We start from the raw sequence: 25,800 nt of genomic DNA on the forward strand, positions 1-25,800 counted from the left end.
GTGGCAGATGTGTATGTCAAGTTTAATAACAAAAAGGGAAAGCATCACAAGATGTCCACATTCTTTCCTTCTCATTCATATCACCCAATCCCCAGATATTTTCTACCCTCATAACTTTGAATACAGTCAGTTGGTTTGGTCAAGAACTGACCTAAGGAAACATCATCCCTCAAAGATGTTGATTACAATTGAAAAAGAGATACAAAATTCAGCACCTCTTTCATTTAAAAAAAAAAAAAAGTGTAGAAACTTGGTAAGAAAAACTAAAATATTCTTACAGCTGCCTGGAGAGCAGATCATCTTAACCTTTCTACCTAAACAGATGCCCTCATATCCCAGAAGGCCATTGGACTAAAATCCAATTCAATCCTTTACTCATTCCCTCTCCGGCTCTTCTTGTGGCTTTTCTTAGACCTGAAATGGAATATATGTAAGTCATTAGAGAACAAATAAGGAAGAAAGACCATGGTATGCTAACACTGATGAGGACAGATATGACAACTAATATTCATTAAATATACTTGATTTATAATTCTTTCTTAATGCTTTAGAGTAATACTCTAAGCCATGCATTACTATATAAAATTTACCACTGAGAAAATGATCTCTTCAGAGCTTAAAAATGCACTTAATAGCCTGTGACCCACTGGGGTTCCTAATGAAAGATCAAATGAAATGACTTGTCCAAGGTCATTTAACTGGTAAGTTTTAACAGTTGCTTCTTAAAACCCAGGTCTCCTGAGACCACAGCTTCTCCATCATCCAAAGCTACAAAGAAAAAGCAGTATAGAAGAGATACAATCTTAACAATACCCAGAGCGAAAGGCCTTATTTTGTCTTTTTATGGAGAATTGCCAGTATCCCCATCAAAATAAAGAAAATTTCAGGTCTAACTTGGTATTGTTTTTTTTTTTTGGTGGTCCTGGGGGTTGAATATGGATCCTCACACTTGCCGGGCAGGAGTTCTACCACTTTGAGCCACTCTGCCTTCTCTGTTTGTGTTGGTTATTTTTGAGACAAGGTCTTGCTTTGATCCTCGTATTTGTGCTTTCCTATGTAGCTGGGATCTCACCACATTGGTAGAGATGGGATCTAATGAACTTTTTTCCTTGGGCTGACCTCAAATTGTGATCCTCCTCCCAATCTCTCCCTTCTGAGTAGCCTGGATTATAGGTTTGAGCCACCATGGCCATTAATTTCTAAATAAAGATTTAAATTTTTTTTTTTTTTTTGGTGGTACTGGGGTTTGAACTATGGACCTTGCACTTGCTAGGCAGGTACTCATACCACTTAAGCCACTCCGCCAGCCCCAAGATCTGAATTCTTAAAACAGAAGTCAACCCATACCTTTCAGGAGACTTGGAGTGGCTCCTATGTCTGTGACTACGGTGATGACCTGTGGGAAAAAGGGGATGAGTCAGATTCTACCCTCCTCCTCTTAAATTGTAATTCTCACCTTCTCCAATTCCTTTCATAGACTTAATACTTTCTTTGACCTATATTGGTGTTCCACCTCCTGGAAGCACTTTCCGGTTGGTACACACCTGATGTGTGGCAGGGCACATACTGATGAAACCACTTCACCTCCATTTGGGGACTTTCGGCTAATTTTACAACATAACATTGTTTTTCTTCCTAACCAGTGTTATATCTTACTCCCATTCAGATGAAAAAGTGAAGCCCATCATTGTATCATCAAAGCTCCTAGGAGTCAAAATGTGAGCCCTAATTTTCAAAATCTATGTCCATCTCCCTGTTAGACAATAGTACAGTTAAGCAATCCTGTATTGATGGTGGCTCAATATTTCTTGGTTAAGATAAGCAACAGCAAAAGGCCCAAATGCTATACCTGGTGATTTGGAGCGGGATCTGTGCCTTCGATCTCTAGACCTACTCCGATGGCGTCTTGGACTCTTGCTACGATGTCTTTCTCTGCGAGGTGAGGGGCTATGGAAAAGACTGGTCAGCCCACCAGATCTGTTTGGCAACAATACACACAATACCAACTCTCCCTCCCAAAACCCTCTCTTTCAGAAATGACTGAAAGCCCACCTTCTTCTCTTGGGTGATCGACTCCGCCTAAAGAGAAAGAGAAGAAGCCTAGGTTAGTGCACTGTATGTTGTAAGCTGCAAAATGGCCCAAATTGTTACCCCCCTCCTTGGGGTATATTTGTGTGCACTGGGGATTGACCCCTGATTTTTACTCTTTACCTTTTTGTGTTTTGATGTCCTTTGTCATGTAACCTTGTAGCACTTAACTCTGGGACTGGCCAGAGGTTTGCTTTTGCCAATGGGGTATTTGCAAATGTGATTCAAGCAGATACTAGAAAAATGCTTACATCAATGGCTCTGTTTGCTCTTGAACTCTGTCACTATCATGAGAACATAACAACTTACCCTCTTGGAGGATGACAGAGACAGAGAAGCTGCTCTAGCCATCCTTGCTAAGGTTAACCTGTACTAGCTAACCTTAAGAAACAGTTGACCAGAAAACAGATGAGCAAACAAAGCTCAATTCAAAATTCTAGGCTATAATGCTTAGTCTCCCTGGAGGAGGCCAATGACTGCACCCTTACCTTCTGGGAGACCGACTCCGGCTCCTCCTGTAGCGCAGTGTGGGAGAGCGCCGTGGCTTGTCCAAGTCTCGGTAGCTTCTCCGGCGGTGATCAGGTGATGGTACCCTTTCCAACTAGAAACAAGAGCAATGGGTCAGTGATGGGCACATGCTTACTACAGACATCTACCCAGGCCTGGGAACACTGATTTATTGTCTCCGCCTCAGAGTCTGTCTCCAGGTAACTTTAAAACAAAGTAATTTGATTACATGGAGGGATAACTCTAAAGACAAAAAGAACTACAAACAAGTAAACTGTGTGCAATAATTCCTTTGTTGTTCCAGTATTGGTATTACTACTTTGGGAATGTGGAATATATTAAGAGACGTGATTATGTTTATTTCCTTAAGTTTAATTCCCAATGTGAAAGAAAAGATCTAGATGTAAAATCAACAAGGTTAAAAAATTTTCATCATAGCTCTGCCAACTGCAAAGGCCCAGCAACACTGACTACTTTTACTTCCTGGTTGTGGTATCTAAATACCATATATGATTAGAAAATACTTAAGGACTTCGTAGAGAAATGACTAATTCCAGGTCTGGGGCAAAAGTGTACAAGATGTGACTAGCACATGCCATTATATGAAAAAGGAAGAAAGCTATCAAAGATTGCTATGACTGTATCAAGAAATCTCAGGAGTTAAGCTGGAGAGTCCTCTACTGGCCAGAGATCGGACATTTTGAACACCAGTATGGGTAACAGATTAAAACACCAAATTTGTCTAAATTCAGAGGTTCATATCATTTTCAAAGGAAAAAGAGCATTACCTTGGGAGGACACTGTAGAACCAACTCAGTATTTTAAAAGACTTGGCAAAGGAAAAGAATTATTTCTCTAGCCTTTTCTATATAAACAAAATGTTGATTTAGGAAGTTTCTCTTTATGGGAGTGTTCCAGATAAAAATGCTGGAAGAAATTAAAGATTTAGAGTATATCACCATTTTATAACACCTAATGAATCTAGGCACTGATAGATCAGTGGATCCTAACATTAAGTGAGACAGGCAGACTGCACATCCCAGTGGATGTACATACCATTCCCAAGACACTGCTCTACTCCAAAGGAGATAAAACCCCTGAAATCTGATTAAGCCTCTAGATCTACTAGGCAGTTTATAGAAAACACAAAGGACACATGAGGATATTAAGTAACATTACAGTGCTAATATCAGAAAATTACAGGCTGAAAATCTGTACAGGATAAGGATAAATAACTCGATATATTAACAAAAAACTGTGAGAGAAAAAGAGTGATAGAGGTAACTTAAATGACACTCAGGAGACAAAAACCACAAGCAATGTTTGGCTTGTTTAAATACCCATTAAACTATTAAAAAATACTGTTAAGACAGCTAGCAAAATGTGAACACTAAACACTTGATGATACTGATTAGGGGAGGGAGATGATGGTGGTTATGCTTAAGATGGGAGCCTCTGTCTTTTCTGAACTAATGTACACGATACGTCTGTGATGAGTTTCAAAATAATTGGCACTGCATAACTGGGTAAGAAATGTAGAGGAAACAAAATTGAGTATAAGCTGTAATGGGTATATGGAGGCATTTTCTCCACTTTCATATGTGATTGAAATTTTTCATTAAAGAAAGAAAAAAAAGAATGCCTACTTTTGGCTCATTTCCCAGAGAAGACCACCTTAGCTTTGCAAAGACTTTAAACTCATGGAACACTGCCTCCTGAACTCACTTTAAAGACAGCCTAGAGACTCAGCAATGTACTTCTTTTTGCACTGCCTCAGTATCCATAAACTAGTATTTCTACTTCCCTTACTGCTTTTTGTGTATTTTTAATTTCCTGAGGCAACTTCCAACTATATAGCAAGTTGCCAGTCTGGGCTAGTCATATTATTTCCCAAAATACCAATTGTTTTTTTTGGCAGGTTCTAATACAGAGTTGCTTAGGTTTGGAGTAGACTGCTCTCTAACATTGTGTCCCCTATATGTCCTATTAATTTAAGTGTGCATTTTGTAGAACAGGACATTTTCCACATGTCACATATAAGGTTTAGAACACGTGTGATGTTATAGTTCAAAGACTTGTAAGCTTACTGGTGTTTTTATTGGGAACCTACTAAATTTATAGATTATTTCTGAGAGGGTAGATATAATATTTAATCTCCTATTTTTCATTCTGTTCTCAATAGCACATTAAATTAATGCCTATTTCTTAAGTTTATGTCTAGTTTTTTTAAATTTGTTTTGAGACAGGGTCTTGCCCAGGCTGGCACTGAACGTCCAATCGTTCTGCCTCTACCTCCCAAGTGGTGGATTATAGGCCTACACCACCAAAGCCAGTATTTATACCTAGTTTTTAAAATCCTTTTTTTTGGGGGGGAGGGTATTATGGTTAGACCTCCTTTTCTATACTTTCTAAACTGTAAATGAAAAGTATGATTTTTTTTCATACTGTTTTTATCCAGCTGTCTTTCTGACCTTTTACCTACAGTAGTTTTCAGATGATTTGGTTAAGATTTTCTTTAGCACACTGATATCCTCTACAAGTAATAATATTGCCCCTCCTAGCCAATTTATATTTTCATGATTTTTTGTCTACTAAATCAGAAAAAAGAGCTGGAGGTGTGGCTCAAGTGGTAGAGTGACTGCTTAGCAAGTGTAAGGTCCTATGTTTTAAAAAAAAAAAAGTCTACTATAGCAGAGAGCTTTATTTTGTTCTCTTACTGGGAATGTTCCCAATGATTCACTATTAAACAGGTTGTAAAACAAGGTGCTGAAAAAAAAAGATGCTATATTCATGCACTAATAATACTAAACTTTGAGTGTTATAGCTTAAAAAGAAACTTCTATATTTTCAGAACAATAAATATCTAACTTTTTGAGAAAAAAATGGTAAAAATTACAACACAGAACTTCTGGTGTTTGGCTTTCTAGCTCTTATAAGGAACCATAAAGAGCCTCTCAATGTAGAAGCAAGCCATGTGGTAGTACATGTGCTAGTCTTACAAGAATTGGGGAAGTTCTTCATGTATTCCCTCTTGAAGAACAAACTAATGAAACAAAAATAAATGATTGTGAGCTGGTGACTGCACAATGAGGTGCTAGGATCAGAATAAGAAGAATCTAGGAGAGTAGAGTTGACTGAACACAAATGCCAGTAGACACAATGCTTCAGCAAAAAAGAACTTTCCCAAAACACCAAGGCAAGAGTGTCTAGGACTCAGGCTGAACCAAAATTCTTAAAGAAAGCTGAAGACATACCAGTTAATAGTGTGTCTAACTCCCTGTAGAACAGAAATAGTCATGTGCTACATAATGGTGCTTCTGCCAATACATGATACACGGGTTATATCTATCATGGTGGTCCTGTAATGTTGTGATGGAGCTGAAAGATTCCTATCACCTAGTCATAGCTGATATATTACTCACAGGTAATATTATGGTGATGCTGGTGTACACAAATCTATGCTACTAGTCATACAAATATCTAGCACCTACAATTATTTGCAATACATATAAAAATTATTTTTAGAATGCATTCCCTTCTACTTATTAATCATTTTTGAAGGAGAACTTCCATCTTCAGTTTACCGTCTTATCGGTGAAGTGCAAACATCACTAATCACCAGAGAAGGTAAGACACCATCACTGAGAGTCAGCAGCAGCATCTATCAGAAGCAGACACCTCTAGGACTGATAGTGAATTACTGGAGACAAAATATGAGGTATGTATGAAATGTTTATTTATTTGGCAGCACTGGGGTTTGAACTGAGGGCCTCACGCTTGCTAGGCAGGCATTCTTACCGCTTGCCTAGCTTACCAGCCCTTTTTTGTGATGGGTTTAACAGGGTCTTTTGAACTATTTGCCTGAGATTGGCTTCTAACCATGATCTTCCTGATAATTGCCTACTGAATAGGATTACAGGTGTGAGCCACTGGTACCCGCCAAGAAATATTTAACGAAAGGCACAAACACAGAGGTGAAAAACAACAGATACTTAGGAAAGAATGGATGTATTTTAAAAAAAAAGGAATATCTAGGAAAGAAAACCAACTTATAATAGAAACATCTCAAAGTAGATGAAGGAGCTGATTCGATGTAGCAGGAAAAGTAGGTGAACTGGAAGGTTCACTTGAAGAAGTTACTCAGAATACAGCATAGAAACAAGACAGAAAAAAAAAGTAAAGAAACAGAGAAAAATGAATCAAGTAAGAGCTTAAACAAATCTAAATGGGATCCCTCAAGGAGAAAATGGAGACAGTATAGACAGGACAAAGGATTTTTTTTTTTTTTTTTGGTGGGACTTGGGTTGGATTTTCTCTTTGTGAAGCAGGTGCTCTAACCACTTAAGCCATACCTTCAGTCCAATTGCTGTGGTTATATTTGGAGATGGGGTCTTGCAAGTTATTTGGGGTGGTCTTGAACCTCTCTCAGCCCCAAGTAGCTAGGATTACAGGCATGAGTCACCAGAGCATGGCTAGCCAAAAGATCTTACTATTCTAGAACTGATGAAAAACATCTAGGAAGCAAAGTAAATCCCAAAACTAAATATATAAAAGGAAATTCAAGCCTTCAAGAGATTAAAAAAAAAACCAAAACAGCAAAATAACAAAAGAGAAAATCTTAAAGCAATAGGGAAAATACACCACAGATCACTATCAAAGAAACAATAATTAGAATAAAAACATTCTTCGTGATAATGTTTGGCAGAATATTTTTAAAGTGATGTGAGAAAATAACAATCTAGAATTGTGTACTCACAAACTGCATCTTTTAAGAATAAGAGTAAAATAAAGGAAGCTACAGAAGTGGGAATTCAAAAGAATTCCAGAAGAAACAAGGGTTTTATCGATGGGTTCTGCATTCACAGAATCAACCAAAGGGGATCAAAACTACTCTGGAAGTCAGTTACATTGGCATGTGCTCTATAGTTGACCTAGTATGGTCCTTCGAACCGGCTCCAACTTGTTATGCCAGTGGGTGTCAGCACTGAGCACAGGCAGTGGAGTCACCTGTGAACAGCCATATTCAGCCATATCAACAAGCAAAGGAAGGTAACTTGAAAAGGTGACATTGTCATTGGTTGCTTTGACATTATGCAATACTATGGTTTTTAGGGGAGAGGAATATAAAGTGTTAGTACTTTCTGGGAAAAATTCCTGTTCCATTGATTTAAATTTAAATAGAGTTTTGGTTTTAATTCAGTGTCTTCCTTGAAGAAGTTGCAAGGAATTTTCCTACAGCCTTTGATTTCATGTCAAAATTAAAAACAGAAAAGGTTGAGAGTGATTTAATAAATTATACTCTACTTCCATAATACACTGTGATGCTGAAAGATAGAGTACTGAATATATATGGACTTAATAGGATTATGCAAATGTTAACTGCTTCATGTTGACGAACTTAAATTTTTGTAATACTAAATCTGTGTTGAAGAACACATTAACTCTGTATCTTGTATGAATTTAAAAATATATGATACTTAAATAAAAAAAGTTTTATAGAAATAAGCATTAAAAAAAAAGAAGGGTTAAAAGAAATGTGGTTAGAGATGCAGAAAGGATCAAACAGTATACATACATATAAACGCTGACAAATGCCTACAAAAATAATGTTGAAGTTTAGTGATTTAAAAGGATTAAATCCTGGACAAGAAACATATGTAAATTGGAACAGTTCTGAGGGTTATAAGTGGAGTTAAGCAATGCTATATTCTTCTGCATTCTTTTGGAAGAGAGTATTTAAGATATTATTTAATTTTAGACTGAGTATTCATGTAAAAATGTCAAGAGTAAAACAGAAAGGAAGACAAAGAACAGAATAGGAAAAAAAAAAAAAAAAAAGACCAAACCAAAAGGAATGTACAAATAAAAGAAACAGGATAAACATGAAAAAGCTCAAGTGTCACAAGTGTAAAATGTTGTAAGTGTCCTAAGCACAATAGTAAGAAGCAGGTTGTCAGACTGGATGGGCATACACATAAAAGTGAACAAGTCCCTAAAAAAAATATAATTTAGCAGCTGGGTGCAATGGCACATCCCTCTAATCCCAGCATCTGGGAGACTAAGGCTGGAGGATCACTTGTGCTCATAAGTTTGAGACCAGCCTGAGCAACAAAGCAAAGCCCCCATATCTCAAAGAAAAATGTTATGTGGTTTGTATGTACGTGCATATACAATACACTAAGTATTTTATATATTGTATATAATAAACATATATAGCTAGCAAAGCCAATTAGAAAAGCCAGAATTTTCCTGTAACTATTAGTTACTGATGTAGTAATTAAAAGTCTTTCTTTAAAGAAAGCACCAGGCCCAGTTTTTTCAATAAATTTCTCCTAAACATTAAGAAACATCATTTCAATCTTAAATACTGAATTTTTCTACAGCATACAAAAAAAGGGACTAATCCTTAACTACTTCTATGAGTCCAATGCAATTTTGATAGGAAAGAGTAGAAAGATATCATGGGAAAGGAAAAGTATGGACCACTATCACTCATCAACAAATATTTCAAAGTATCAGCGAACCTAATGTAGCACTGTATAAAAAAAGATAAACCACAATCAATTGGATTTATACCAAAACTGAAAGGTAAATTAACAAGTCTATAAATAGCAGTTATCTCATTAACTGATAAAGGAGGAAATCCATATAACCTTAACAAATGGCAGGAAAAGCACATAATAAAATACTCCATTTATGATTAAAAACTCACAGCAAACCAGAAAAAGAGAATTTCCTTATGTAAAGCTAGATGTGATGGTGTATGCCTGTAGTCTCAGTAACTCAGGAGGTAAAGACAGGACAGCAGGATCAAGGTTCAAGGCTAGCTTAAACAAAGTTAGCAAGACTCTACCTCAAAAACAAAATATAAACAAAAGGGCTAAGGGCATAGTTCAAGTGGCAGAACACTAGCTTTGTATGCTTGAGGTCCTGAGTTTAATCCCTAGTACCACAAAACAAAACAAACCTGCAGGTGTCTAGGCTTCACTCTAGACCAACTGAACAGGAAGTCAGGGGATTAAGACCCCAGCATTATATATTTATAAAATACCCACATGGGCTGAGGATATAACTCAGTGGTAGAATGCTTGCTTAGAATGTTGAAGGCACTGGGTTCAATCCCCAGCACTGGAAAAAACAAAAAGCAAAACAAAACAAAAAACCCCGTATCTTCTTATTAGGTGTCTACAAGAAACCGTAGCAAATGAAATTCTTACCTAGGAAATGGCACAAGTATTACTTTTAAGGTGGGAACAAAACAAAGATGTTCTTTGTCACTGTTTCAATTTCATGGTACACTAGAAGTCCAAGACAAGAAACAAATTAAGGGCATAAAGGTAAGGAAGAAACCAGGCTATATTATTCCAGATAAAGACTGTTTACATAGGACTTCCCAATCTACACAGTTTAGTCATTCACCAGTAAACTGCATTTATACAGATACTGACAAGAACAACAAAAATGAAAAGGGACCTAGAAACCTGTGAGAAATAGTCAGGAAATTATAAAAGTTTAGACATAAAACTTCTGTAAGTCTTTAAAGACATAGATAAATGGAAAGATACACCATGTTCATGAGTAAAGATGTCATTTTCATTTTTCCTGAAAATTCAATCTCAGATTGAATATAATTTTAATCAAAATCCCACATTTCTTGGTATCTATACACAATGGAATTTTATGCAGCCATGAAGAAGAACGAAATGTTATCATTTGCTGGTAAATGGATGGAATTGGAGAACATCATTCTGAGTGAGGTTAGCCTGGCTCAAAAGACCAAAAATCGTATGTTCTCCCTCATATGTGGACATTAGATCAAGGGCAAACACAACAAGGGGATTGGACTATGAGCACATGATAAAAGTGAAAGCACACAAGGGAGGGGTGAGGATAGGTAAGACACCTAAAAAACTAGCTAGCATTTGTTGCCCTTAATGCAGAGAAACTAAAGCAGATACCTTAAAAGCAACTGAGGCCAATAGGAAAAGGGGACCAGGAACTAGAGAAAAGGTTAGATCAAAAAGAATTAACCTAGAAGGTAACACCCACGCACAGGAAATCAATGTGAGTCAATGCCCTGTATAGCTATCCTTATCTCAACCAGCAAAACCCCTTGTTCCTTCCTATTATTGCTTATACTCTCTCTACAACAAAATTAGAGATAAGGGCAAAATAGTTTCTGCTGGGTATTGAGGGGGGGGAGCGGGAGGGGGTGGAGTGGGTGGTAAGGGAGGGGGTGGGGGCAGGGGGGAGAAATGAACCAAGCCTTGTATGCACATATGAATAATAAGAAAAATGAAAAAAAAAAAAATCCCACATTTCTTTTAAATTTGGCAAGTAGATTCTATCATTCATAAGAGAACAATGGACCAAAACCAGCAAAGACACTACTGAAGAAGAAAGTGGAAGAGGCCCTTGCTCTACTAAATATCATGACTCGTTATGAAGCAATCAGGACAGAGTGGAACTTGCACAAAATGGCCAGCAGAAAAAATACCAGAAACAGATCCACACAAAGTGGCAATGCAGGTAGGTGAGGAGAGAATGGGGGTTTTAAAAAACAGGACCATTGGTTATCCATATTGAAGAAAAATTATTAGATCCCTATTTCACTACAGATACAAAAATCAATGAGGTCAACATTTTTATTGTATTTCCTTCTAGCCTTTTTCTATGCATACTGTTATTTGTAATTTTAATCACAAATGTTTTAGTTGTTTTTATTTTAAGTTAATGTAAGCACTTCCCACATTCTTTTCATAAGGAATTATATATATATATTTTGGCAGTAATGGACTCTACCCCTGGAGTCATCCCCAGTCCTTTTTGCTTTAGTTATTTTTCAGATAGGGCCTAAAATTCTGTTACTCCTCCCACATAGCTGAGATTATAGTTGTGAAACACCATGCCTGGCTTATTCTCTGAGATAGAATCTCATTAACTTTTTTGCTTAGTTGGCCAAGAACCGAGATCCTCCTGACCTAAGCAGCTGGGATTACCAGGTCCAGCCTCTTTTTGCAATAATTTCATTGGCTCCTAATTTTCTATTGAATAGATGTAACAGTTTTTCTGACTGATTACTGACAGCTGGACAGCTTGGTGGTATTCAACTTTTTGACATTATGACTAGTATTGAAAAAACCATGACTATGCAGTAGGTATTTCCCTCCTACTGCCACCCAAACTAGGTTTATTGCTAAAACTATGAAAATTGTTTTGTCCTCCAAGTTTTTATTTTAATAGCTACCAGTTATTACGCAATTATTTGGCAATACTATGCTAAGAACTTTATATATATTAGTTCATTTAATATAACAGTCTTGAGAGAAAAATAGTATCTTTGCTTGACTGAGGAGAAAACTAAGGTTAAGTAATCTGCACACATTATATCACTAGTAGGGGGTTTGGAGTATTGCTCAGAGTGCTTAGAATGGGTGAGGCTGTGAGTTCAATCTCTAAGCACCAGGAGGAAAAAAGGAACGTTAAGATTATACCACTATTATGGCAGAGTTGAGCTATGAATTAAGGACTATTGGACTTTAAAGTGCATACTTTTATAGTTTTTTGTTTTGGGCTATCTTTTTTGTTGTTCTTACTGTTGTTAAACAAAGTTAAAAAATTAAAGTCTGAAAACAAGAACAAAAAAGAACCAAGTCCAACCTCCCCCAAGCCTCAACTCTCAGGTGACTCACCTTCTCGTCTTCCTCTTCTTCCTCTTCACTGGACTCCACATCATCCATGTCCTCTTCTAGAGCACTAACTCGAGGCTCCAGCTGCTCAGCTTCCTCTAGCACATAGCGTTTCTACAGGTAACAGTGAAAGTTAGAGGTCACTCCCATCTCCCTATGCCCTGAAGCTCCAACATTCAGCTTCTGGGATTGACAGAAAAGCCATGGAAAAACACCTGTGGTAATTTCATTATAGTTTGAGATTTTCCTAAGGAGTAAAATATACCTGGAATCTACTTTTATGTTGCCATATGAACACAAACACAAACACAAAGCTGACAGGAACAAGATCATTTTCCATTGGTTCTATTTCCTGTTATCTTATACTTTTTATTTTTATTTATTCATTTATTTTTTGAGGTGCGTGGCTTGAACTCAAGGTCTACACCTTGAGCCACTCCACCAGCCCTTTCCTGTGATGGATTTTTTTGAGACAGGGTCTTGTGGAACTATTTGCCTGGGATGGCTCTGAACTTTGATCCTCCTGATCTCTGTCTCCTGAGTAGCTAGGATTACAGGTGTGAGCCACCAGTGCCTGGATGTCATTTTATAGTCTTAAGGTTACTGGAGTATTAATCAGTATATGTGTAGCCAAAAATGTGAAGCTCATTTTTCTGGCTTTTATTTGATAGGATTAAAAGTGGGTCACTCCACAAAGCCACCATTACAAAAGATTCTGCAAGGGATCCTGCACACAGAAAGTGACACCCAACTTAACCATGAAAAGGCAGGCAGCACCAAACCACAGGATAAGAAAAAGCAAGACAGTAGAGAGTAACATCAAGTTAGGTACACACAATCAAACCTTCAAACAACTAAGATAACTAAATGGCAGGAATCACCACATACCTATCAGTACTAACACTTAATGTCAATGGACTTAATTCACCCATCAAAAGACACCGTTTGACAAAATGGATTAAAAAAGAAGATCCAACAATTTGTTGCTTACAGGAGACTCATCTCACCGACAGAAATAAGCATATGCTTAGGATGAAAGGCTGGAAGAAGATTTACCAAGCTAATGGCCCCCGAAAACAAGCAGGAGTAGCAATACTTATCTCTGACAAAGTAGACTTCAAACCTACATTGATCAAACGAGACAAAGAAGGACATTCCATACTAATAAAAGGGGAAATAGACCAAAAGGAAATAATAATCATCAATCTGTACGCACCCAATGTCAATGCACCCAATTTCATCAAACATACCCTAAAAGACCTAAAAGCATATATAAACGCCAACACAGTGGTTGTGGGAGACTTTAACACTCCATTATCATCAATAGATAGGTCATCCAAACAAAAACTCAATAAAGAAATCCAAGATCTAAAATATGCAATAGATCAAGTGGACCTAGTAGATGTCTATAGAACATTTCATCCAACCTCTACACAATATACATTCTTCTCAGCAGCCCATGGAACCTTCTCCAAAATAGATCATATCCTAGGGCACAAAGCAAGCCTCAGCAAATATAAGAAAATAGAAATAATACCGTGCATACTATCTGACCACAATGCAGTAAAAGTAGAACTCAACAACAAAAGTAAAGACAAAAAACATGCAAACAGCTGGAAACTAAATAACTCATTACTTAATGAAGAATGGATCATCGATGCAATAAAAGAGGAAATTAAAAAGTTCCTAGAAGTCAATGAAAATGAAAACACAACCTACCGGAACCTATGGGACACAGCTAAGGCAGTCTTGAGAGGAAAGTTTATAGCCATGAGTGCATATATTAAAAAGATTGAAAGATCCCAAATCAATGACCTAATGATACATCTCAAACTCCTAGAAAAACAAGAACAAGCAAATCCCAAAACAAATAGAAGGAGAGAAATAATAAAAATAAGAGCTGAAATCAACGAAATAGAAACCAAAAAAACCATACAAAGAATTAATGAAACAAAAAGTTGGTTCTTTGAAAAAATAAACAAGATCGATAGACCCCTGGCAAACCTGACTAAAATGAGGAGAGAAAAAACCCAAATTAGTAGAATCAGGAATGCAAAAGGGGAGATAACAACAAACACCATGGAAATCCAGGAAATCATCAGAGACTACTTTGAGAACCTATATTCAAATAAATTTGAAAATCTAAAAGAAATGGACAGATTTCTAGATACATATGATCATCCAAAACTGAACCAAGAGGAAATTAATCACCTGAATAGACCTATAACACAAAATGAAATTGAAGCAGCAATCAAGAGTCTCCCCAAAAAGAAAAGTCCAGGACCTGATGGATTCTCTGCTGAATTCTATCAGACCTTTAAAGAAGAACTGATACCAACCCTCCTTAAACTGTTCCATGAAATAGAAAGGGAAGGAAAACTGCCAAACACATTTTATGAAGCCACTATTACACTTATCCCAAAACCAGGCAAAGACACCTCCAAAAAGGAGAACTATAGGCCAATCTCCTTAATGAACATTGATGCAAAAATCCTCAACAAAATAATGGCAAATCGAATTCAGCAACACATCAAAAAGATTATCCACCACGACCAGGTAGGCTTCATCCCAGGGATGCAGGGGTGGTTCAACATACGAAAATCAATAAACGTAATAAACCACATTAACAGAAGCAAAGACAAAAACCACTTGATCATCTCAATAGACGCAGAAAAAGCCTTTGATAAGATCCAACATCATTTCATGATAAAAGCTCTAAGAAAACTAGGAATAGAAGGAAAGTTCCTCAACATTATAAAAGCTATATATGACAAACCTACAGCCAGCATTATACTTAACGGAGAAAAATTAAAACCGTTCCCTCTAAAATCAGGAACCAGACAAGGATGCCCACTATCTCCACTCCTATTCAACATAGTACTGGAATTCCTAGCCAGAGCAATTAGGCAAGAAGAAGGAATAAAAGGAATACAAATAGGTAAAGAAACTGTCAAAATATCCCTATTTGCAGACGACATGATCCTATACCTTAAAGACCCAAAAAACTCTACTCAGAAGCTTCTAGACATCATCAATAGCTATAGCAAAGTAGCAGGATATAAAATCAACATAGAAAAATCATTAGCATTTCTATACACTAACAATGAGCAAACTGAAAAAGAATGTATGAAAACAATTCCATTTACAATAGCCTCAAAAAAAATCAAATACCTAGGTGTAAACCTAACAAAAGATGTGAAAGACCTCTACAAGGAAAACTATACACTTCTGAAGAAAGAGATTGAGGAAGACTATAGAAAGTGGAGAGATCTCCCATGCTCATGGATTGGTAGAATCAACATAGTAAAAATGTCGATACTCCCCAAAGTAATCTACATGTTTAATGCAATTCCCATCAAAATTCCAATGACATTCATTAAAGAGATTGAAAAATCTACTGTTAAATTTATATGGAAACACAAGAGGCCACGAATAGCCAAGGCAATACTCAGTCAAAAGAACAATGCAGGAGGTATCACAATACCTGACTTCAAACTATATTACAAAGCAATAACAATAAAAACAGCATGGTACTGGCACAAAAACAGACATGAAGACCAGTGGAACAGAATAGAGGATCCAGATATGAAGCCACACAACTATGAGCAACTTATCTTTGACAAAGGAGCTAAAAATATACGATGGAGAAATAGCAGCCTCTTCAACAAAAACTGCTGGGAAAACTGGTTAGCAGTCTGCAAAAAACTGAAACTAGATCCATGTATATCACCCTATACCAAGATTAACTCAAAATGGATCAAGGATCTTAATATCAGACCCCAAACTCTTAAGTTGATACAAGAAAGAGTAGGAAATACTCTGGAGTTAGTAGGTATAGGTAAAAACTTTCTCAATGAAACCCCAGCAGCACAGCAACTAAGAGATAGCATAGATAAATGGGACCTCATAAAACTAAAAAGCTTCTGTTCATCAAAAGAAATGGTCTCTAAACTGAAGAGAACACCCACAGAGTGGGAGAAAATATTTGCCAATTATACATCAGACAAAGGACTGATAACCAGAATATACAGGGAACTTAAAAAACTAAATTCTCCCAAAACTAATGAACCAATAAAGAAATGGGCATGTGAACTAAACAGAACTTTCTCAAAAGAAGAAATTCAAATGGCCAGAAAACACATGAAAAAATGCTCACCATCTCTAGCAATAAAGGAAATGCAAATTAAAACCACACTAAGGTTCCACCTCACCCCTGTTAGAATAGCCATCATCAGCAACACCACCAACAACAGGTGTTGGCGAGGATGTGGGGAAAAAGGAACCCTTTTACACTGTTGGTGGGAATGTAGACTAGTACAACCACTCTGGAAAAAAATTTGGAGGCTACTTAAAAAGATGGACATCGATCTACCATTTGATCCAGCAATACCACTCTTGGGGATATACCCAAAAGACTGTTACTCCAGAGGCACCTGCACATCCATGTTTATTGCGGCCCTATTCACAATAGCCAAGTTATGGAAACAGCCAAGATGTCCCAGCACTGACGAATGGATTAAGAAAATGTGGTATCTATACACAATGGAATTTTATGCAGCCATGAAGAAGAACGAAATGTTATCATTCGCTGGTAAATGGATGGAATTGGAGAACATCATTCTGAGTGAGGTTAGCCTGGCTCAAAAGACCAAAAATCGTATGTTCTCCCTCATATGTGGACATTAGATCAAGGGCAAACACAACAAGGGGATTGGACTATGAGCACATGATAAAAGCGAGAGCACACAAGGGAGGGGTGAGGATAGGTAAGACACCTAAAAAACTAGCTAGCATTTGTTGCCCTTAACGCAGAGAAACTAAAACAGATACCTTAAAGCAACTGAGGCCAATAGGAAAAGGGGACCAGGAACTAGAGAAAAGGTTAGATCAAAAAGAATTAACCTAGAAGGTAACACCCACACACAGGAAATCAATGTGAGTCAATGCCCTGTATAGCTATCCTTATCTCAACCAGCAAAACCCCTTGTTCCTTCCTATTATTGCTTATACTCTCTCTACAACAAAATTAGAGATAAGGGCAAAATAGTTTCTGCTGGGTATTGAGGGGGGGAGCGGGAGGGGGTGGATTGGGTGGTAAGGGAGGGGGTGGGGGCAGGGGGGAGAAATGAACCAAGCCTTGTATGCACATATGAATAATAAAAGAAAAATGAAAAAAAAAAAAAAAAAACAAAATAAAAAAAAAATTCCTTCAAAAAAAAAAAAAAAAAAAAAAAAAAAAAAATAAAAGTGGGTCACTGTGGAAGAAATGATTCTCTGAATTAATTGTGAGCATTATCTACCAAATACTTTTATACAACTGCCTTATTGCCCTGAGCAAGTTTATCTCACCCATTTGTCAATGGGTGTAATGCAGTTGAGGTCTTTCTGATCCCTTTGTCTTTCTTTTTTTAAGACAGGGTCTCATTGGCCAGGAACTTGCTCCATAGCACAGGCTGGCCTTAAATTCAAGATCTTTCTGTCTCAGTGCTGGGATTAAAGGTGTGTTCCATCATGCTGGAGACCTTTCTGCCTTTTTTTTTTTTTGCTTTTAAATAGATGAAATTGGCATAATTTTTTTCTTCTTTTGAGGTGCTAGGGAATCAAACCTAGCACATGCTAGACAAGTGCTCTACTACTAAACTTCAAACTAGCCTTACAATGTTACAATGTTCTATAATCATTACCTCTCTCTGAGTTAAACTTTTATCAGGTTTGGGATGTAGCTCAAGTAGAAGAGTGCTTGCCTAGCATGTGTGAGGCCCTGGGTTCAATCCCTAGTACTTAAAATAACAATAAGAAAACCACCCCTTCCCCACTTTTAAATCATCCCCAAAAAACTGCTCCACACCCATTATGTAATCATTCCTCATTATCCTCTTCCTGAATGTTATATTTAGTACTAATCACCATGGTTTGCCTTGTCTGGATATATTATATAAAAAGAACCAAACAGTATGTGACTTCTGATCTTCAAAATACCCCTTTTGGCTTTTATCTAACTAGGAATCATACATTTTAAAGCAGATGTTATATAACAAATTGTTTCAGAATTACTGAGTTGCAGGAGCATCAAAAAGAAACCTGAAGTAGATAACCGACCTGTTGGGGTTTCCTTGGTTGCTTAAATGTGTAAGAATTTGTTTTTATCACCTATCTACAAACTACCTGAGACCTTTTAGTTAATGCTATCAATCCTGACAATAGATAGACATATACAATCACAGAACAGTAGAGCTGAGTGAGCCAAAGACCTGTAGTCTTGAATCTATTCCAGTGATTTTCACTGTTTTAAAGTTTTATTGAGGTTTAATTGATAGACCATTAATTATACATTTTTAAAGTATACAGTTACAAGTGTTGACATGCATTGCATACAACTGTTAAACATTAGCACAAAAACATAATGAATATATCCATCCTGCCCAAAAGCTTACTTACACCATTTTAAATCTTTCATTCCTTTCTCCCCACTCCTTCACCCTGTCCAGAGGCAACCAGTGATCTGTCACGGTGGTTTACACTTACTAAAATTTTATATGAATTTTTTTGGTCTTTTTTTTTTTTTTTTCACTGCATGATTATTTTACAATTCATCTGTTATTGTGTGAATAATTCATTTTTATGGCTGAGTAGCACTTTGTTGTCTGCATGTATCACAATTTATCTATTTACTTGCTGGTGGACATTTGGATTGCTTCCATTTCTGACCATTACAAACAAAGTAGGCTGTGCATCTCTACTCCAAAAGCTGACACCTTTGACACCTTTTGTGCATCATGCTAGTGTCGTGCACAGGATGGCTCAATATTGGAGCATTTTAGGTTAGGGATAAAGTCTTTGTAAATAGGCTATGTAAATAGTCCAATAGAACCTTTTTCAGATTGGGTTGCCTTATTGCCTTATTATTAAGCACAAATTCTTCATTTGTTCTATATTTAAGACCTTTGTTATTTATGTTGTGTAAATACATTTTTCCAGTGTATGGCTTGCTTTTTATTTTGTATAATACTCAGTTCTGAAAAGCAGATAGATGTTTTAAATCTTGTAAAAGCCAATACATTAATTTTTAAAAAATTCGTATTTTTGTGTTTTATTACAGAAATATTTGTCAAGCACAAGGAACCTCTTAGAAATTTTGTAGTCTTTGCATTCACATTTAAGTCTAATAATATTTATGTAGTAAGATTCCCCTTAAGTTAATTTTTATATATGGTGCGGACTAAGAGTAGAGATTCATTTGTTTGTATATGTTGTTAAATTGTTCCTGCACCACTTGCAGAAAAGACCATAATTCCTCAACAGTATTGCCTGACATGACTGTAGAAAACCAACTGTCTACATATGCTGGGTTTAACTTTGGTCCTTTTACTTTGTTTTACTGATCCATTTGCTTATCATTGTGATACAACACTGTATTGGTTTCTGTAGCTTTATAATAAGTATTTTTTTTTTGGATAGTCTAGGTCCTTTGCACCATGATATAAATTTATAATCAACTTGTCAAGCTTTACAAAAGACTGTTAGGATTTTAGTTGGGATTGCTCTGAAGAGATAAATTTGGGAAAACTGACATCTTAACAATATTAGATCATGGCATGAGCTACAACATCAAAGCAGTGGCCACAAGGGAAGGAACTGGTGGTCTACAGTATACTGTGTTGCCAACATTTTCTGGATACAGATATTCAGTAAATTATATGACATAGGCTTTGTGTGAGATGATTTTGCCCATCTGCGCATGTTTAAGATAGGCTATGCTAAATCACAACATTCAGTAGGTGAGGAGTAGTAAACACATTTTCAACTTACAGTTGGTTTACTGGGACATAAGGAGTACTTGTATACTCCTCAATTGATTTTCTTCAATTTCTCTCAGTAACGCTTGGTATGTTTTATAGATTTAATTGCAAAAGTCTTGCGTATCTTTTGATAAAGTTATCCTATTTTACTTTTTTTTTTTGTGCTACTGAGCCTTCAACTCAGGGCCTACACCTTGAGCCACTGCACCAGCCCTTTTTTGTGATAGGGTCTCATGAACTATTTCCCCAGGCTGGTTTCGAACCTCGATCCTTTTGATCTCTGTCTCCTGAGTAGCTAGGATTATAGGCGTGAGCCGCTGGTGCCTGGCCTACTTTACATTTTTTGATGCTGTTGTAAATGGTATCTTTTAAATAAACTTTCAAACTGAAGTTGTTCATTGCTAGTTAATAGAAATATAAATGATTTTTGGGCTGGGTGTGGTGGCTCATTCCTATAATTCCAATTACTGGGAGGCACTGCAGTTTAAAGTCAGCACAGGCAAAAAGTTAGCAAGACCCCATCTGCACAAATAAGCTCAATGTCATGGTACATGCCTATAATACTGGCTGTGTGGGAGCCAGAGGTAGGAGGATTGTGGTCCTAGGCTGGTCTGGGTAAAAAGACCCTATCTAAAAAATAACCTAAAAAACAGAAAGAGTTGGAGGTATGATTCAAGTAGCAAAGTGCATGCCTAGCAAATGTTAAGAGCCCGAGTTCAAAACCCCAGTACCACCAAAAAAAAAAAAAAAAAAAGTTTTTGTGTATTTTCCTTGTATTCCACAATTCTGCATAAATAGAACAGAAAGCACATCAGTGGTTGCTTAGAGGAAAGGGGTGGGAGGAAGAGATTCGCTATCTTGACTATAGTGATAGTTTCAAGGGTGTATTCATGGTAAAACTTATCTTATACTTTAATTGTATATAGTTTATTTTTCTGTCACTTTTACTGCAACAAAGCCATTCAAAAAGAAAAAAAAAAAAAAAAGCAAGCCCAGTTTGGTAGCATATGCCTGTAATCTCCAGCACTTGAAAAGGTAAGATAGAAGGATCATGAATTCAATGCCAGACTGGGCTACAGAGTGAAAACTTTCAGAAAAACAAACAAAACTTCCTGCTCCAGTGTAATACATAACCTAAAAAAATACTGGGTTGGGATATTTGGGGCCATCTCTACTTGTAACTCTCAGTATCTCTAAAACAGACCTACAGAGCAGTTTAAAGACCACTTAGGGAGTCTGATATTCCTTTTATAGCTGGGGAACACAGAACGTTAGCTCCTTTAATTTCATGTTCAGTCCTCTCTCCCATTATAGTTAGCCCATTCCCTTTCTCCCTAAGATAGCTACCATAGATACCATACCTGTTTTTCCTTTGTATTTTTCAACAGTAGACTTAAATCATAAACACAATCTTGAGGGCAGAGACACAGGTTGATACAGGAAGTTTAAGGAATTTGCTTAGTCTCTCATTCCTAGTCCTTTGTAGCCTTTTTTACATGAAGATCAAATTGAAAATAGCTGGTCACAAGTTTAAAAATCACTACTCTAGCTCTATTATCCTTGATTTAATACCCCCAAAAAGAAAACTTTCCTATGTTAACTATTTACTTTTAAAGCTCTGTCCTTCAAATACTTTATCTGCTTTCTTCTCTCTCCCCATACTCTATATAAAGACTACTTACTAAGACAACCTATAAGATCCAGGGCTTCAGTGTTTCAATAGGTAAGTAGGCTTGAATATTTGCCCGTCTTGGAGGGTAAATGTGGCCCTGAAAAAGACCTCTGTCTCTCACCTGTAGCCGGGGCAGAATGATATCACAGACTCTTTCACTATGCAGTAGCTCATCAATGAACTCATCTACATGCATCAGTTCAAACTCTGAAAGAAAAAGTCATTAGCTCAAGCAACCTGGAAATAACAGGTTTAGATAACGAAAAAGTAAAAGAATTCTAAGACTTTATAAGTGGCATCTACATATCACGGCTCTTTAGGGCTGAATGGAGCTGTCACAATTAGCAGGAGACACAAACACAAAAGCAAGCACAACAGTCCTGAATTTTTATGGTGATTTTGAATAGATCCTATAACTCAAGTTAATTTTAATATGTCACATAACTCAAGTGTAATTTCTCACATAGTATTTCTGAATATAAAACATATCTTTTATGACACATGGTGTGACAGCATTTTAGAATTTCCATAGTACACATTACCTTAGTTTAGTGGTTCTTAAGTACAAGTGATTTTTGTGCACTTCCATTACCTTACTTACAGGAAGTAATACTTGTGTTTAGTGGGGGAGTGGCCAGAGATGCCGCTAATTATTCCCTAATGTATAAGACAAACCCCACAGCAAAATATCTGGCCAAAATATCAACAGGTTGAAAAATCTTTCTTAGTTTGACCTAACAATCATGAATAACAGCCAATGGCCATGACCACGTCCATCTTGTTCACCAACTCATTTCCAGAATCTAGCACAGCACCTGCCATACCACTGACAATATATACTTATTCAATGAACAAATAAGTTAACCGAAGTTTAAAATAATACAAGTTGAGCATCTTTAATACAAAAGCCAAAAATGTGAAATGCTCCAAAATCTGAAGCTTTTGAACATGGACACGACATGCAAAATGTTTCAAATTTTGGAGAATTTCGGATCTCTAGGTTAAGGATATTCTTAAAGTTTATGCAAATATGCCAAAATCCAAGAAACTGAAATCAGAAACATTCTGGTCCCAAGCCATTTTCGATATGGGATACTTAACCCTTACCAAATTGTTAATCTTCTACTACTTATAATGATACATTTGGTGGGGAAAGGCAAACATTACTATCTTTTATTACAACACTTAAGTGAAAAATGGTTTTGATTGTGTTACCCCAAATCCTTCCTTAGCATAGAAGGCATCTCTTCATAAAATGCATGGGGCTGCACCTTTGGCTATTCTTACTATTTTTAAATAGGATTCCTACATAAATAAGAAGCTTGTAAAAAGAACTGTGAAGATGTAATATATGGAAAACTTAATTTGTGTGGATGGGTTAGGGTAGCTTTTACAAAGAAGTCATTCTGGAGCTAGATTTTGTATGTGGAGCATGTCTACAGGGAACATATGATATAAGGCAGTAACGAACATAAGATTCAATTGGGAAGGGTGGCAACCAAGGGCTGACTGGGTAATGCCAAGCAGGAGCTAATAAAAGAACTAATACTCTCCATGAGAGAGATGGACTATTTAGTTGAAGACAGTAATAACGCAGATGGAGAGGAACACTCAGTGTATATGATAAAGCAAGAGTACAGATACTGAGGAAATAAAACCTGGCTTAAGAATAATATCCAGAGAATTGGCATCATACTCACCCCCATTTCGATTCTGGCTCTTGATTTTTCGATAGTCATTGTACAAAGGCTCCAAGTACTTGTAGCAATCAATTGCAGTGCCTGTCAGCCTCATGTAAAGTGCCCCCAACATGCGGACATACCTGACAGAGAGATGACAGTGAAACAACGGGCCATCCTAAGAAGTTCCTGAGTTTTATAACTGGTTTTTATAATGACAGTAGCAGATAAAGGTGTTTCTTTTCCTTGGCAGCCAAGAAAGCTGCAATCATTTTTTTTTTAAAGTGGTCTGGGGCTTGAATTCAGTGCTTTGCACTTGCTAGGCAGGTGCTCTACCACCAGCCTGAAAGCTGCAATTTGTAAGGTAGCATAGAGGAAAAGAGCTAAAATATGGAGACTTGCATTAAGTTCCTATTCTATCAATTACTGGCTGTATGAACTTGATACACACTCTTCAACTTTCAGATACATTACCTATAAAACTTACTTCACATGATTATCCTAGGACTCAAATGAGATACTGAATTTTTTTTTTCTTTGTGGTACTGGGGTTTGAACTCAGGGTCTACACCTTGAACCATTCCATGAGCTACTTCACCAGCTACAATAATTTTTGTGACAGTATTGTAACAAACTCCATAAGGTTTCAAGTTATGGATGCTGAGACTTACTGTACATACATTATAGGTATGGTACAAGCTTAGAGTACTGAGCTCTATGTATCCTGAGCATTCAGTTTTTCCTCAAGGGAGCACTCCTTGGAACCATATACCCACAGATACCATGGGTCTACTATATAGTTAATTAATCTGGGAAATCCTATTTGGAGGAAAAGTCACTAAGACTAAGAAAGTAAAGTAGAAGGTTAATACAATTAGAACAGACAGAATACAAGTTCAAGGGCTAAAGAGCAAATACTTGGAGTGAGAACTCTCTGTGGAAATGAGATACACTGCATTCATCTTTAAAAAAAAAGAAAAGCCCAATTCTGAACCACTAAAATTGAAGCTTTTATATTAGTTAACATTGCACTCACTTGAAATCTTCATTTTTAATGAACTCAACAATGATATCCTTCTCTGGTTGAATCTGTAGCATCTTCAAGGTTAAACACAGAAAGGGTGTTGGTTTTATGTTTCCACCATAGACACCACCCACAAACCTCAACTCCATGGCTTTGTCGACTACAAGTTCCGCTAAAAAATCAAAAACATATACAGTGACATCTTAGACATATTATGCCTATGCTTTTCTTGGTTGCAAGTGGGGACAGTTCAAAGTTTGGAGCTCCTAAATAGTGAACAACAGTTTTTGTTAGAACAAGGATGTATTAATTATAGTAAAATAATGACAACTAATATAAACTGAACGATTACCGTATGCCAGATACTCTACCAAGCACCTCATATAATCTCATTCATTCTTTACAACAAATCATGGGAAAAGTTCGGGCATTGTTCTTAATTCCAGGTAAGGAAAATAAGAGCTAAGAAAGGTTAAGTGCTTTTTGCTCAAGATCCACAGCCAGAGTGCTACTGGACATGAATTTAATGCCAGAGTTTTAACAAACATCAGAAGATTCCTAGGAGGCTTCTCTAAAGAACTTACATTAGATACTATGACCCCAACGTGGATATACTGGAACTGACTCAGATTTAGGGACAGTACGAACTTGGTTATGGGCATAACATTCCTTTAGAACCTTTGGGATGCTACTGCCATGGAGTTCTATCTCGATCCCTGACCTTAACACTGTTTGGATCCCAATATGCTATCACTAATATGAATGACTGAACCTAAATCAGGCACTCTTCAGAATAAGGTAAGATCCTATCAGACTCGTGTCCTCAATGCTTAACACAAGTCTAGACACACAGAAGACACTCAAATTTTCCTGGAAGACTGACATGCTCCCCTCCATACTACCCCCAGGTATCTGTCCTACTCTTACCGCATTGGGAGCAATGGGTCCTAAGGCAGCCTAAACAGGGTCTGCGCTCTCCCACTCACCGGTGAGTCCGAAGCACTCTTCTTTCCAGTACTTGGACTCATAGATTCGCGTCCGAATGATCTTCTCCACTAGATACTGCGGATTGGTCCCATGGATGCTGTGTGCATCCTTTACTGTACGGTTCGCCATTTCAGAACGCCTTCAATTCTATTTCCGTCGGCTCCTTTACTGCGTCACATCCAGGTTTGAAAAAAAAAAAAAATGTAAAGCGATGGAGACAGGTGGCGAAACCTTGACTATTTAAGCGACCATCTTGGAGCCGGAAACTGCCCTGTTTGGAACTTCCGTAAGTAGCGCACTAATCGAAACAATGATGGCTGCCTAACGCTGGCGGAAGTACGTCATACGTTCCTTG

General features: G+C 37.1%; 1 protein-coding gene across 1 annotated transcript; it reads right to left on the reverse strand.

Annotated features, from left to right (window-relative positions):
* On the reverse strand, nt 1-25,750 carry Prpf38a (pre-mRNA processing factor 38A). The gene is made up of 10 exons (XM_020167489.2): nt 25,445-25,750; nt 24,471-24,630; nt 23,456-23,577; nt 21,877-21,962; nt 12,288-12,398; nt 2,577-2,689; nt 2,053-2,079; nt 1,850-1,947; nt 1,348-1,396; nt 1-414 (listed from the first exon to the last, which is right to left on the reverse strand). The coding sequence occupies exons 1-10, from the start codon at nt 25,572-25,574 to the stop codon at nt 372-374; spliced, it is 939 nt and encodes a 312-aa protein (XP_020023078.1). The 5' UTR covers nt 25,575-25,750; the 3' UTR covers nt 1-371.
* Nucleotides 25,751-25,800: the final 50 nt, after the last annotated feature.

The sequence above is a fragment of the Castor canadensis genome, chromosome 7 (genome assembly GCF_047511655.1).
Source record: "Castor canadensis chromosome 7, mCasCan1.hap1v2, whole genome shotgun sequence".
NCBI classification, from domain to species: Eukaryota; Metazoa; Chordata; class Mammalia; order Rodentia; family Castoridae; genus Castor; species Castor canadensis.